General features: G+C 49.2%; 1 protein-coding gene across 1 annotated transcript; it reads right to left on the bottom strand.

Annotated features, from left to right (window-relative positions):
• Positions 1 to 956: 956 nt before the first annotated feature.
• LOC125119149 (phosphatase and actin regulator 3-like) lies at positions 957 to 12,449 on the bottom strand. Its single transcript, XM_047766003.1, has 5 exons — positions 11,839 to 12,449; positions 7,621 to 7,682; positions 6,505 to 6,645; positions 4,640 to 4,716; positions 957 to 1,399 (listed from the first exon to the last, which is right to left on the bottom strand). The coding sequence occupies exons 1-5, from the start codon at positions 11,927 to 11,929 to the stop codon at positions 1,384 to 1,386; spliced, it is 387 nt and encodes a 128-aa protein (XP_047621959.1). The 5' UTR covers positions 11,930 to 12,449; the 3' UTR covers positions 957 to 1,383.
• Positions 12,450 to 12,698: the final 249 nt, after the last annotated feature.

Here is a 12,698-nt window from a genome sequence, read left to right as displayed (position 1 = left end):
TGAGCAGTTTCCATGGGCAGCTGACCCATCACAGCCTTAAAGCAGCGGAACAGGAAAGGTCACGGAAGGCAACGAGGTAACATGTGCGGTGAGAAGTCACAGGGACATTCAGCTGCTCCAGGGCCACCTGGTCAGGCTGAGAATGTGCTGGCCACTGCGCTGGCACCTGACCTCCTTCTTCTCATTCAAAGATTACAGCCGTATTGGGGTGGGGGGAGATCTTCCTGCGGAGGAAATAAACACCTCGCTGCAAGGTGCAGAGCTGGGATTGGGGCCCAGGTCCCAAAGTCCACGCACTGTGCTCGATGCCTGGATGGACCAGCAGAGAGGGTAGGGCTCGTTCTCGAGGACACTTACTCAAAGGCCAAGCCAAAAAATATTTACTTGGAATATTTATTTTTATTTAACTTACTTTCCCCCTTTGTGCAAGATTACTTTTTACCTTTGTGCTGGAGGAGGGAAATTTCCTCTTTACGATCGCACCTCCATTTAAACCTCTGCTTCTTATAATGAGTTTTTAATAATGTCTGCAAATGCGAACTTCAAAATACTCTTAAATAAGGCATAATTTTCATCTTGGTAGACTTTTTCAACAAGCTATCACTTATTTCTAGGTTCATTACTCAATACTCCATAAACTTCACTTGAAAAGAATACTTTGATTTTCCAGGGCACGAAATCACATATACTAACAGAATTTACAAAACAAAATACACAAAACGTTTGAATGCTCTTTGATGTGGTTGTTCTGATGGCTCAAAAGTAATAAAATTGGACTTGTTTCACAGACCCCTGTACTAAAAACATCTCACACCCCAACCCCAAGAAACTGTACTGGCCAGATTAATTTCCTGCAATAAGTAGTCATTTAATGAAAGAACAAAATTAACAGGAATCAAAATGTCGCAGCTGTATTTTGTTAGACATTTATAAAAAAAAGAAAAAGTATAATACAGTAAATCATTTTGTATAACAGGAACTTAAGGAGTCTCAAATTAATCGTGATCAGAATAAAAACGTCTCGGCCACATGGTACTGACGACGCTGCGTCACTCGTCCGGCACTCAGAGCCTCGGCGGTGACCTGCACATGCACACCGCATCCTCCTCCGCACCGCAGAGCTGCAAAGCAAAACTGAGTTTTCTTCTGGGAGAGTTCCTGGGGTCTGTATCGACCCCAACTGTTCACACTCCTCAGACACCAGAGAGTGGAGGCCGTCCCCCGCTTCCTCCTCTTACAGGTGAGAGCGACCCACATTTCACCTGCCTGTGGTCCTGCTCCTTCGCAAACACAGCAGGTGGTCATGAGCGTCAGGAAAGTTCCCTGATGAATGTTCAGTGTTGGTATCAAAAATTAAACACAATTCTTCTCAGAAGAAAATCTCTATGGCCTGTGGAATCTAGAAATCACAAAGAGAAAATGAATTGAAGGTTACACATTAAAACTGCCAAAATCTTCCACAAATAATTCTGTGGCCATTACAAGCTTCTCAGAAGTCCAACAGGTAAAAGATGAGGATGGACCTGCTTGGGTTAAAGTAATGGTGGGGCCACCTGTTCGGGAACTAGAGCCTGAATTCTTCTTCTTTTTTTTGAAGTATAGTTGACTTACAATGTTGTGCCAATTTCTGCTGTGTAGCAAAGTGACCCAGGCTCATTCCCTTATGTGATCTTCCATCACGGTCTACTGCGAGAGACTGGGTATCGTTCCCTGTGCTGTACAGCAGGACCTCATTGCTTATCCAGTCTAAATGTGAGAGTTTGCATCCACAAACCCCAAACTCCCAGTCCATCCCACTCCCTCGCCCCTCCCCTTGGCAACCACAAGTCTGTTCTCCACGATTGTGAGTCTGTTTCTGTTCTGTATAGATTCATTTGTGCCATATTTTAGATTCTACGTATAAGTGATATTACATGGTATTTGTCTTTCTCTGTCTGACTTACTTCACTTGGTATGATAATCTCAAGTTGCATCTATGTTGCTGCAAATGGCATTATTTCCTTCTTTTTTTTATGACGGAGTGGTATCCCGTTGTATACATGTACCACGTCTTCTTAATCCATTCCTCTGTCAATGCACATTTTGGTTGCTTCCATGTCTTCTTGGCTCTTGTGAATAGTAGACACTGAATTCTTTTTTTTTTTTTTTTGGCTTTTCGGCTTTTCTAGGGCCACTCCCATGGCATATGGAGGTTCCCAGGCTAGGGGTCCAATCGGAGCCGTAGCCACCACCCTACGCCAGAGCCACAGCAACGCGGGATCCGAGCCACGTCTGCAACCTACACCACAGCTCATGGCAACGCCAGATCCTTCACCCACTGAGCAAGGCCAGGAATCGAACCCAAAACTTCAAGGTTTCTAGTCAGATTCGTTAACCACTGTGCCACAACGGGAACTCCTAGACACTGAATTCTTAAGACTGCCTAAAACTTCATCTGAAAACTGCCCGTTAAGCCCTTGAGTACACAGAAAGACCAGGGCTTCACTAAATCAGTGGAAGTAATGAACTGATTAATAAAGCAAATTATTGGATATAGTAGAGTTATAGTTTTGCACTTAAAGAACTGGTAATGTGTTTGTGGTAATGTCCCATATGCTTAAGAAAACCTCATATGACTAAAAATACTGTTCTGGTAAAAGTTGGCATTAAGTGCTAAACTGTGGTAGCACAAAAATCTTATATGTCCTGATGTCTACATTTTGGGCTCACTCTTAAAGTTCCATCTTCTAAGAAAGTTATCACGGACTTATGAGAGAAAATACATGTCTTTAGTAAACATCTAAAGAATAAGAAGGTGTATTAAATATTTGGTATCACCATACATAGAATGGTAGCAATTATACCTCTTTTTTAAAAACACAGACTGAACATTAAAAAATGTTTTAAGGAGAATGTTTATTTCCTAAACATTTTTCAGCGTTTTGAATGCTCAAAAATAAGATGATTTATTCCTGCCCCAAAGTAGGGGAAAACCCTTAAACGTTTTAAACAAACTATATACTTGCCTCGTTTTTTTTCTTGCCCATCAACCTCCTCTTCCTCCCTTGAAATAGTCAAAGTAAAACTATCTTGTGAGACCTGGTTTCTGTCTACAACCTCACTGTGCTTGCAGAGTTAATCTTTTTTTTTTTTTTAGGGCCACACCCACAACATACGGAAGTTCCCAAGCTAGGGGCTGAATCAGAGCTCTAGCTGCTGGCCTACACCACAGCCACAACAACACTGGATCCTTAACCCACTGAGCAAGCCCAGGGATCGAACCTGTGTCCTCATAAATGCTAGTCAGATCCGTTTCCTTTAAGCCACCACAGGAACTCCAGAGTAGATCTTTTAAATAACAATCGCAGTGGCCACTCTGTGACAAAAGGAAAAGGGAGGGAATCCGTTCTTTTAGCTGAAGGCAGTATCTCCATTCAGACCGTCCTTTCTCTTTGTGTCTGGGGCCCAAGCATCATCAGACCAAGGGAGAGATGACGAAGCAGCAGCTGCAGTTGAAGCTTATGGCATCACGGCCACCCCTTAGGATTAAAGGTGTGTGAGAACCTCACACCATCCTGACTGTCATGGCCACGGACAGAGGGAGATGCTGAAAGAATATGCAGCCAGGAGTTCCTGTCGTGGCGCAGTGGTTAACGAATCCGACTAGGAACCATGAGGTTGAGGGTTCGATCCCTGCCCTTGCTCAGTGGGTTAAGGATCCGGCATTGCCGTGAGCTGTGGTGTAGGTTGCAGACGCGGCTCGGATCCCGCGTTGCTGTGGCTCTGGTGTAGGCCGGTGGCTACGGCTCCGATTAGACCCCTAGCCTGGGAACCTCCATATGCCGCGGAAGCAGCCCTAGAAAAGGCAAAAAGACAAAAAATAAATAAATAAAAAATAAAAATTAAAATTAAAATAAAAAATTAAAAAAAAAAAAAAAGAATATGCAGCCAGTGAGCAGGTCATCATCAGCAAGACACCCCATCGCTGCTACGGTCACGTGGGCAGAGTGGATGTTCCCCTCGTGTGAAACGCCTTGATTACAGAGGAATCAGCCAACACAGCCCCAGTGGCACATAAGCCCCATGATGACAAGGACCTCCTCTATCTTATCTGTAGTTGTATTCTCAGTGCCAAGAACGGCGCACAGCGTCATTCAAACATTTGCCGGGGAAACACCAGCTCTTTGGAAGAGCTTCGAGGGAGCATTAGCTTGTGTTAAAGAAATGAATACAGATTTAAATAAGGTGGGAAAACAGGAATGGAGAGGGTCGTTTCACACCACTCGTCTACGTATCAGTGAATCAGGGAGCTCTATAAACGAGAGTTCTGGACGTTAGCAAAGGGGAATTAAATACACAGGCAAATTACTTTCAGTGCTTTGAGGCTCATTTCCTTAAATATACACTAACTACTCAGATAACCAGTGATCTGTGTAGCAGTGTCCTCCTAAAACCACCTTCCACCGAGCCCTACGAGAAACCAGGGGAGCGAACAGAGCTTTTAATTGAGGTGCCTTTCTGTTCAATACAGTTCTCTGCAGAGATACTGAAATTTTTTTTTTTTCTAACGTGAACGCATAGTTCTTTGTGGCATGTTAATTTTCCTTTTAAATAAACACCATTGTGAGTATGACGAACTTCATACAAATAGAAATCTGACCTTGTCAGGTGCTTGCTTGATGCGTGTACTTCCATTTCATTGCTTTTGTATTCATTCAGTTCTTTACGAATCGCTGCCTGGAATTGAAAACCAGCGTATCATTTTTCAGAACATTACAACATTAGCAGAGGAAACTGGTATCATGGCTGCGGAAGGACAGCCACTTCGAACACGTGTTGACTTCGGTGCTGGCACGATAGGCGGAAAAGCTTTTTGTTCAGCATTTGGACTCTTACTTGCTCATGTTTACAGTCCACCGAGCTAGTGCACGGCTGGTATTCCGGAAGTGTTCAGGGAATTTATCTGCTGTGCCCAAGAGGGGAGATACCAGCCGTCCCCACCCAGCCACGATACGTAATAAATAGATAAATGCGGGGCTATCGTCACCAAAAGCTGAACGTCACTCCTTATTCTGACAGTCCTGCTTTCTAAGAGCCCCAAGCCTCAAGGCAACGAGCAAAGTTCAGCTTTTGGTGAAAGCTGCAACTAGACAATGTAGGAAGAAGTCATTCTGACTTCACTGCAGGTTTGTGCTCTGCATTTTGAAAAAGAACCTCGCGGTTGCCTGTGGGTGAGACGCGCATCGCCGCCCATCCGGGGCCTCTCCCCTGGCCCGCCTCCAGCTTCCCAACGCCCACTTCCATCGTGTGCTTCTCTCAGATAAACCCTCCAGGACCAGGGGAGACAAAAAACATCAGCCTTCAGGGCAAGGAAAGACTCTGCCTCCAGAATGTCAGGGGCAGGCTACGCCCATCATCACCAGGCCTGCCACCAAAGAGGCCCACCCTCTCCCCCGTGCCCGGGCCCCTCCAAGCCCCTCGCCAAGGGTAACTGAGTCGGCCCAACTACAGCCTGTCTGGACTTCTCCAAGCTGATGCTATGCCCGTGCGTGTTCACTTATAAGCTCCAGACTCACACTCAGCATATGAAGGAGGAGGAACAATGAGAAAATCCTGCAAATGTATTGGCTGGATGTATAATAGTTCCTCTTTCTAAAGGCTTCGAGGTTCTGAAAATCACCAGAGGCAGGAAGGCAGGACAGACTCTGCCAACAGACGTTCCTGGGTTTAAGTTCTGCTGGTCAATAGCGTTTGCCCACGGGCAAGACTACTCCCCCAGCCTCTCCTGGTCACCTCCACAGGGATAATGACAACACCTCTCTCTTAGGGATGTTGCTGAGGATTAAGTGAAATAACGCCTGGCAGGTTGGGTCCAGTACGGGGGAGTGTACGGGCTAGGGGATGTTAATTCCCTCTGCTTCACCCCATAGCCTCAGCCCCCCCCCCAACCCCCTTGCTCTCCTCCTGGCCCTCTGACCCTTCGGTTGAGACTGCTCAGGATCCCCAGGGACACCTCAAACGGGACCAGCCCAGGACCGAGTCCAGAGCCGCCTCCACCTGTAACCTGAAGGCTTCTCCCATCTCCTCCTTTCCGCCACCCGGCTGCGGCTCGCTCTGTGTAAACCTGTGTTGTCCAGCTCTATTTTGCCCACCTGCCTATTGTGACTCGCACCCAGGCCAGAGTTTCACGTCCTCAACAGTCTCGGGGTGGGGGCGGCTATCCTGTGCACTGCTGCGGGGGGAGCGGCACCCCTGGGCTCCACTCACTAGACACCAGCAGCGACCACCACTGCTGACCACCAAGACTGTCCCCAGCCACTGCCAGAGTCCCTAAAGGCAAAGTGTCCCCCAGGTGAAAGCATGTCCCTACCGCCAGCTTGTATTTACAAAGCCAGCATCTGGGCAGGCACAGCCTCGACCACACAAGTGGACCGTGCCCACCAAGGATAGAAACTTGCTGGCAGGACGCGCTCTGCTCCTTTCACACCGACCCACCGCAGCGGCACAGACCGGCCTGCTCGGTACCTTGTCTGCTGCCGACAGTCTCGTCCAGGGCTTGTCGGCCCGTCTGTCATAGTCTTGTGCCTTTGCCACCTCCACGTAATCACTGAATCGTATCAGAATTTTTCTGTCTCTCAGTTCATCAACCGTGGGTCTCTGATTAAGCTGAAAAATAAAAGATCACCACTGTCAGGTGTCCCGTGCCAAATTAGCATTCTTAAAGTACCCTGAAGCTGTGAAATAGAACCCTGATGCAAAAAAACCTCAAGTGTGAGGGGTTTAAAGTATACCTCTTCTATTCCAGCCCCCTGCCCTCAGCACCTCTTCTCTGGACCCTAAGCTCCAGGAGCCCAGCAGTGCCCTGTTCACAGCACAGCTCAAGGAACCGTAGGTGAATGAACTTAGGAAAGATTTTACAGTAGCAGCGGCTCTTCTCTGCTATCATTAGGGAAGCTTTTACGAAAAAAGTAGAGAAAGTTAAAATGCTAAATACTACTGGTACTCATAAGTCAAGCTCAGGAAGATATTCCATGAACTTCAAGTAGGACAATAATAATAATAATAATAATTAATAGAATTATTATTAATAGAATAATAATTGTTAGATAATAGTAATAATTGGAGAACACAGTAGAAAAAGGGCAACACCAGAACACCTGAATTTAGAGATGGGCAGGGCTTTAGAAGGAGATCAGCGTTTATGGAGTTGCTACCTATATTGGCCACAGTCCATTTTGATTGACTTAACTACTTGAGACCCCCCGATACAAATCCTTGAGGCTAATACAATGTTCTGCAATCCGGAGCTTCTAGACAGAGTGAGGTAACCAGTGTCCCAAAGGAAAGGGCAGCTCTGCTGTCCGGGCGCTGTGCCCAGGAACCGTGTAAAGAGCTCACCCCCTGGAAACAAAGCGAAGTGTCATCAGGGCCCGCGGGCTCGGGTGCCAGGCGAGGACACTGTTGGCAGGCATGTCAGTTACATGCCAGGACATGGCAAAAGGCCCTGCTCTCCTGGCGTCTGGTGAGTGAATTCCTGGCACCTGCCCTCACAGAGTGAGGGCCTGCTTCGCCCATCCCGACCGCTGCAGAAGCAGCTTTCTCCCTCGAATCGTCAGGAATCAGGTGCTTCAATGATAGTACCTTTCTTGTCAATCTTTGCTTGATTTCTCTTCTTTCTTCCTGCTCCGTCTGATCATTCCTTTCTGTGAAAAATTAAAGCAAAACAAAACAAAGAAAAGAAAAGGAAGAAGCAGGTTGAGACTTTCTTCTCTTTAGCAGGAAGTGTCCTCAAAACCTCCGCGCGCGTTTCTAGATGCTGCGGGTGGAAGATGAAGGACACGACGTAGAAGACGCTTTTGTCCACATCACCTTGCTTTTTCCCCACTTCGCCCATCACTGCTCGGGAGACCATGGCCCCACTGTCACACAGAAAGCCTTGTATGTGGACGCTTTGCCAGCATCCCCGCTTCCTCTGGGTCAGAAATAACCGCATCGATTGTTGCTGGGCATTTATTTGCAGGAGAACCAGGAAAAAGCTCGCTCGCTCTCTCTCTCTCTCTCCCTCTAACCAACTCTCTCTCTCTGTGTATTTACATCTAGGAACATAGATGGCAAACAAAAACAGATTTAGGATGAGCTAGATACACATATATAATATATTCGTATATGTGAATGAGTAAATGAATATTAATAGAACTGTCACTGCCTTTCCCCCCCTTTTCCACGTAATAGGCACACATGCTTTCAGCCAACCAACGTAAGATAAGACAACACCCATTTCAGATTGTGGGCAGCATATGCTCGCCTGGAATGCGTATTTTCAGAATATATTTCAACTCCAAACATACCCAGGAACCCAGCTGCCTCTCCACTGCAGAAGCAAGACACGTGAGCTGCCTTTCAAGGGACCCCCGAGGATCTTTCGCCAAAATTGGCTTTGCTTGGTGAGCGTGGCTGTTAACATTCAAGCCGTGCTCACACCTACACTTCGTAGCTAAAAGTGGAGCAGAATGCTGAGCTGTAGTGTAAAATGTAGGCTCTGCCCTGGGATACGAGATAATGGATATCCTATTTCTGGCTCGCTGTTGCTAAATAAAGCCTCAGGTCCCTGGAGGGGACCCGGCATTCCACTCCTAGGAAAAGGACTTCGTCTGTCAGCACTCCGAGACGCACCGCCAGGTTTGAGAAAGGGGAAGCCTGCTCCTTGCAGTTAACATAAGTTCACATGTCTGCCTCTATTTAAAACACTCCTAACATTTGTGCGCCTGAGGGATTTAGGGTATCTAGGCGCTTTGTATACTTAGCCATCGTACTCTTCTGTAACTTTCGTTAAGACGGAAGATGCAGCTTCCATTTGGCTGTTTTAAGAAAGGAAACCAAACCCTGTTATGTCCTGGGGTCTTAATCCAAGTGAAAAGCCAGAAGAAACCACAGTTATAAGCTCTAATCAGAAAGCTGATAATACAATTAGAAAAAAGTGATGAAAGTACCACCTAGGCCAACCATGAGGGATTCAAACAATGATATGAAACTAATTCTTCAGAGTTCTTAAAAATAGGCCACGAACAAACCCCCAGTACAGCCCTCGTATGAAAACACGGAAACAAGATCAGATCTTTCCTTTTTTAAAATCATGGGTACCACCTGCATGACAAGGGCACAGGGGCACAGCACGGGCTTTGGAGAGCTGATCTTTGAAAGTGTCTGGTAGGATCGTCTCTGGGCCAGGCGCTTGGTGGGGCACCAACTCCTAGAAGTCCCTCCTGAGATGTTAAGCCGCAGACTCTCTCTGAGCGCCACTCAGTGCTGGGTTCGGGATGTCTAATTCCCAGACCCAGAAAACACGGTGCCTTGCGCAAAACAAGGGAGCCATGACCACAGCCTCCACGCCCAGATTTTCCAGAAATAGTGGCAGGAGCTGGGACAGTCACACGTGCATCTTCTGTAAATCATCAGACCTGCACTATTGCTCCTGAGACAGTGACTAGAGTGTGCATGAGTCTAATCCAGGACACATGGGCGTGAACTGCGGTTCCTTTCCCTGTGCCGAGACTCCTGATAAAAAGTCCTATTACCTCCCGGAGTCCGAGCTGCCTCACTAGGGAAATGGGGACGCCGAGCAAACCTCGCGACTGTGCTCCAAAGGCTGAATGAGGACCGGACGCGCTGAGTCCGAGGCCTGGCATAGCGTGGGCCCAATGCCACAGGATCATTTTTAGTATCATCACAGGCACAGGGCCGCTCTGTCTTACGCTCTTGTCTCCATCAACACGCAGGCCCAGCTTTGCGTGTTCCTCCGACAGGATGGCGTTAGTCATGAGCTCCCCACTTAAAGGGAGCAAATACAACGTGCTGACAGCCTAAGAACTGATGAAAAGCAGACGCCACAATGGAGCGTGAGCCTGGGTCAAGGGCCTGCGAGGATGACGCCCTGGGCGGCGCCTCACACAGTTCCTCCCTTCGCTTCTCCCAGCACAAAACCGAACCAAAGCACCGCCCACCACCAGCCAGCGAAATTCTCAGGCGCTGCTGCCCAGGGCACTTGAGAAGCGTCCGACCAGGGATGGACCCGCCTGGCCAGGTGGTGAGGAAGGGATGTCGGGGCTGCAGTGGGGGTTGGAGGGGCTTGTTTTCCTGCCTCTTCTGTGCGCAGAAGCGAGCTCTGTCCATCCCGGGACCACCTGCCACCTCTGCCCGCCAGGCCCCACCCTGCTCCCGGGGCTTCTGTGCCAAGACTAACTCCCTTAGGGGCACTGGCCGGCGGGGGGACCTGGCCATCCACCAGAGCAGAGAGGGGGTCCCCACGGATGGGAGGAACGGTTCCCAGGAGAAAAGCCTCTGCCCGCTCTGGGCGGCAGGCCAGGCTGAGGGTCGTGAACTTGCCCCACTCAAGTCTCAGATTTTCTTCAGGGGCATCAGACTTAGGCGCTTTCCATCGTAAGTGACTCATTTTTTAAAGTTCAAATATGTGTCACAAATAGCTTGACTTTTGTATCTGCTCACGTGCTGAAGATTGTTATCAATGAAAAGCTTTTCTTTAAATCCTCAGATGCGGCCTAGTTTGCGTAAAATAGAACAGCAGTCGCCGTATCCTAGGTTTAAAAAATTAAACATGTGAACTATTCCATTTAAAATGGATAAGCAATGAGGTCCTCCTGCACAGCCCAGGGAACTATAGCCAATCTCATGCGATAGAACAGGATGGAAGATAATATGAGAAAAAGAATGTATATACATGTAGGACTGGGTCACTTCGCTGTTCCGCAGAAACTGACACAACAGTGTAAATCAACTATAATTTTAAATTAAAACAATAAAACCAAGAATTCTGGATCTTAGGGTTTAAGTATTTCCAACGGTCGACAGAGAGGGGATTTCTAGGCAGTTAATGAAGGTGCTGGGCAGAGGAATGGGTTAGGGCTCCACGCCTGGAGCAGGGGCCCTGGCACCCACTTTCTGACAGCTCAGCCTCGGGACCCTCTTTGTAGAAAGATGGCCATGCAATGAAACCCAAGCTCAGAGAATGTCTGCAGTGTCCATCCATCATAAAGAGAGGAGGGAAAGGAAAACGGTTCAAAAATACAGGCCTTAGAAGACACTTTTCATACAAAATGTCTCGAAAACTGAAATGCATTGACCAGATACATAAGAAGTGTCTGCGAAAACACTTCTGCAAGGGTTTTACCACCCAACTCATCAATGGCTTTAATGAGATGGAACAGTGCTCTCTACACTTCGGGGGTTCTTCCTGGACACTAATGCTCAGCACTGGTCAAACCACACACCTAACCGGGGAAGCCCCAGGCGGGGGAAGCCCAGAAGGCTGGGGGGGGGGGTGGGGGGGCGGTCTGGAATCGCATCACACTGTGGAGTTGAAAGCCACTGGCAACATTCCCCAAGGTTTCTCGCTTCCTTGGGGCTATTTGATTCCCCAGGTGTAACCGCTAAGGGGTGAGTTCATCCCTTGTCCACACCTGCCTGTGGTGACCTGCGGCCATCAGAAACCCCTGTCCAAACTGCCAGGGAAACCTGCTGAAACCCAGCCTGCGAAAGGATACAGAATCATCTCCCTTAGATCTATGGGGCTGACTCATTAGATAACGCTGAAGTAGGGACATCTTTTACCAAGCCAAGAGAGTCTTTTTTTTTTTTTTTTCCCTCTCAATTTTAAATGGGATGCTTCTGGGTGTTTCAACTTTCCCTGGGGTTGCTTTCAGATTCCTGGGCAGCTCAGACACACAGGAGGGCTCAGCCGAAGGACCAGAGTCACTGCACCGCCCACCGCCCACGCTGGGATCCTGCAGCAACCTGAGCATCAGCACACGTGAGGAGAGCCCTAGGGGGTCACCCGCTACTCACGTTTCAGGATGTTTCTTCTCTCCAGTTCCTCCACGGCGGGTCTTTGGCTCAGCCGTCTGCGGAAAAACACTAGAATTACATTTTGCACCATGGTGGCTGCCGGCGAATTCCGCCCTGGGTCTGCGAGGGTCAGAGGTGGCTGGCGCACCCCCTGAAGAGCACCTCCCCAAAAGCGAGAGGAGGGAAGGGGAGCCTCCTCTGGTGGCTGCCTCTTGCTGGCGAGTCAGACCTCCACGCGGGAGGGAGGGGGCCCTCCGTCACCGGGCGGCTGGGGCAGTCCCCGCGCCCTCCCTGGACGGGCAGCTCTTCATGTCCAGATCTGCTGCCAGCCCGCGGGGCTGGACGGCTCCCCAGGCGGCGCGTAGGAGCAGCAGGAGCTCCACCCGGGAGATGGTCCCCTGCTCGCTGGCGGAGGGAGGGGCGGGCGGGCGAGACTCCCGCTTCCGTATCCCAGCGACCCAGACACGGGCTCCGGCCCTGGTCCTGTTCCTGCCCCGTTCAGCCTCAGTGGACACCCGCCAGCTGCGGGGTGATGGAGGGAGCTCCTGCCTCTACCCGCAGGGAGCACCGCCAGGAGGGAGCGAGCGCGCGCAGCCAATCCAGGCCCGGAATCTCCTGGGCCGAGAGCGTGAGCCCGGCCACGCCCACAGCTGCCAGCCACGCCCACGGCTCCCGCCAGCCACGCCCACGGCTCCCGCCTGCCGTCCCACCAGCCCGACACAGAGAGAGAGAGAGAGAGAGACACACACACACACACACACACACACACACACACACACACACGCTTTGCGAGATAGGAAGACAAATTATCATTTCCTTTGAAATGGCTTCTCAGGGAGGGAGTTGGAGGACGCAGTCAA

This window comes from Phacochoerus africanus, unplaced genomic scaffold (genome assembly GCF_016906955.1).
Source record: "Phacochoerus africanus isolate WHEZ1 unplaced genomic scaffold, ROS_Pafr_v1 Scaffold_152, whole genome shotgun sequence".
Classification (NCBI taxonomy): Eukaryota; Metazoa; Chordata; class Mammalia; order Artiodactyla; family Suidae; genus Phacochoerus; species Phacochoerus africanus.
This window is presented reverse-complemented; position numbering and strand designations above follow the sequence as displayed.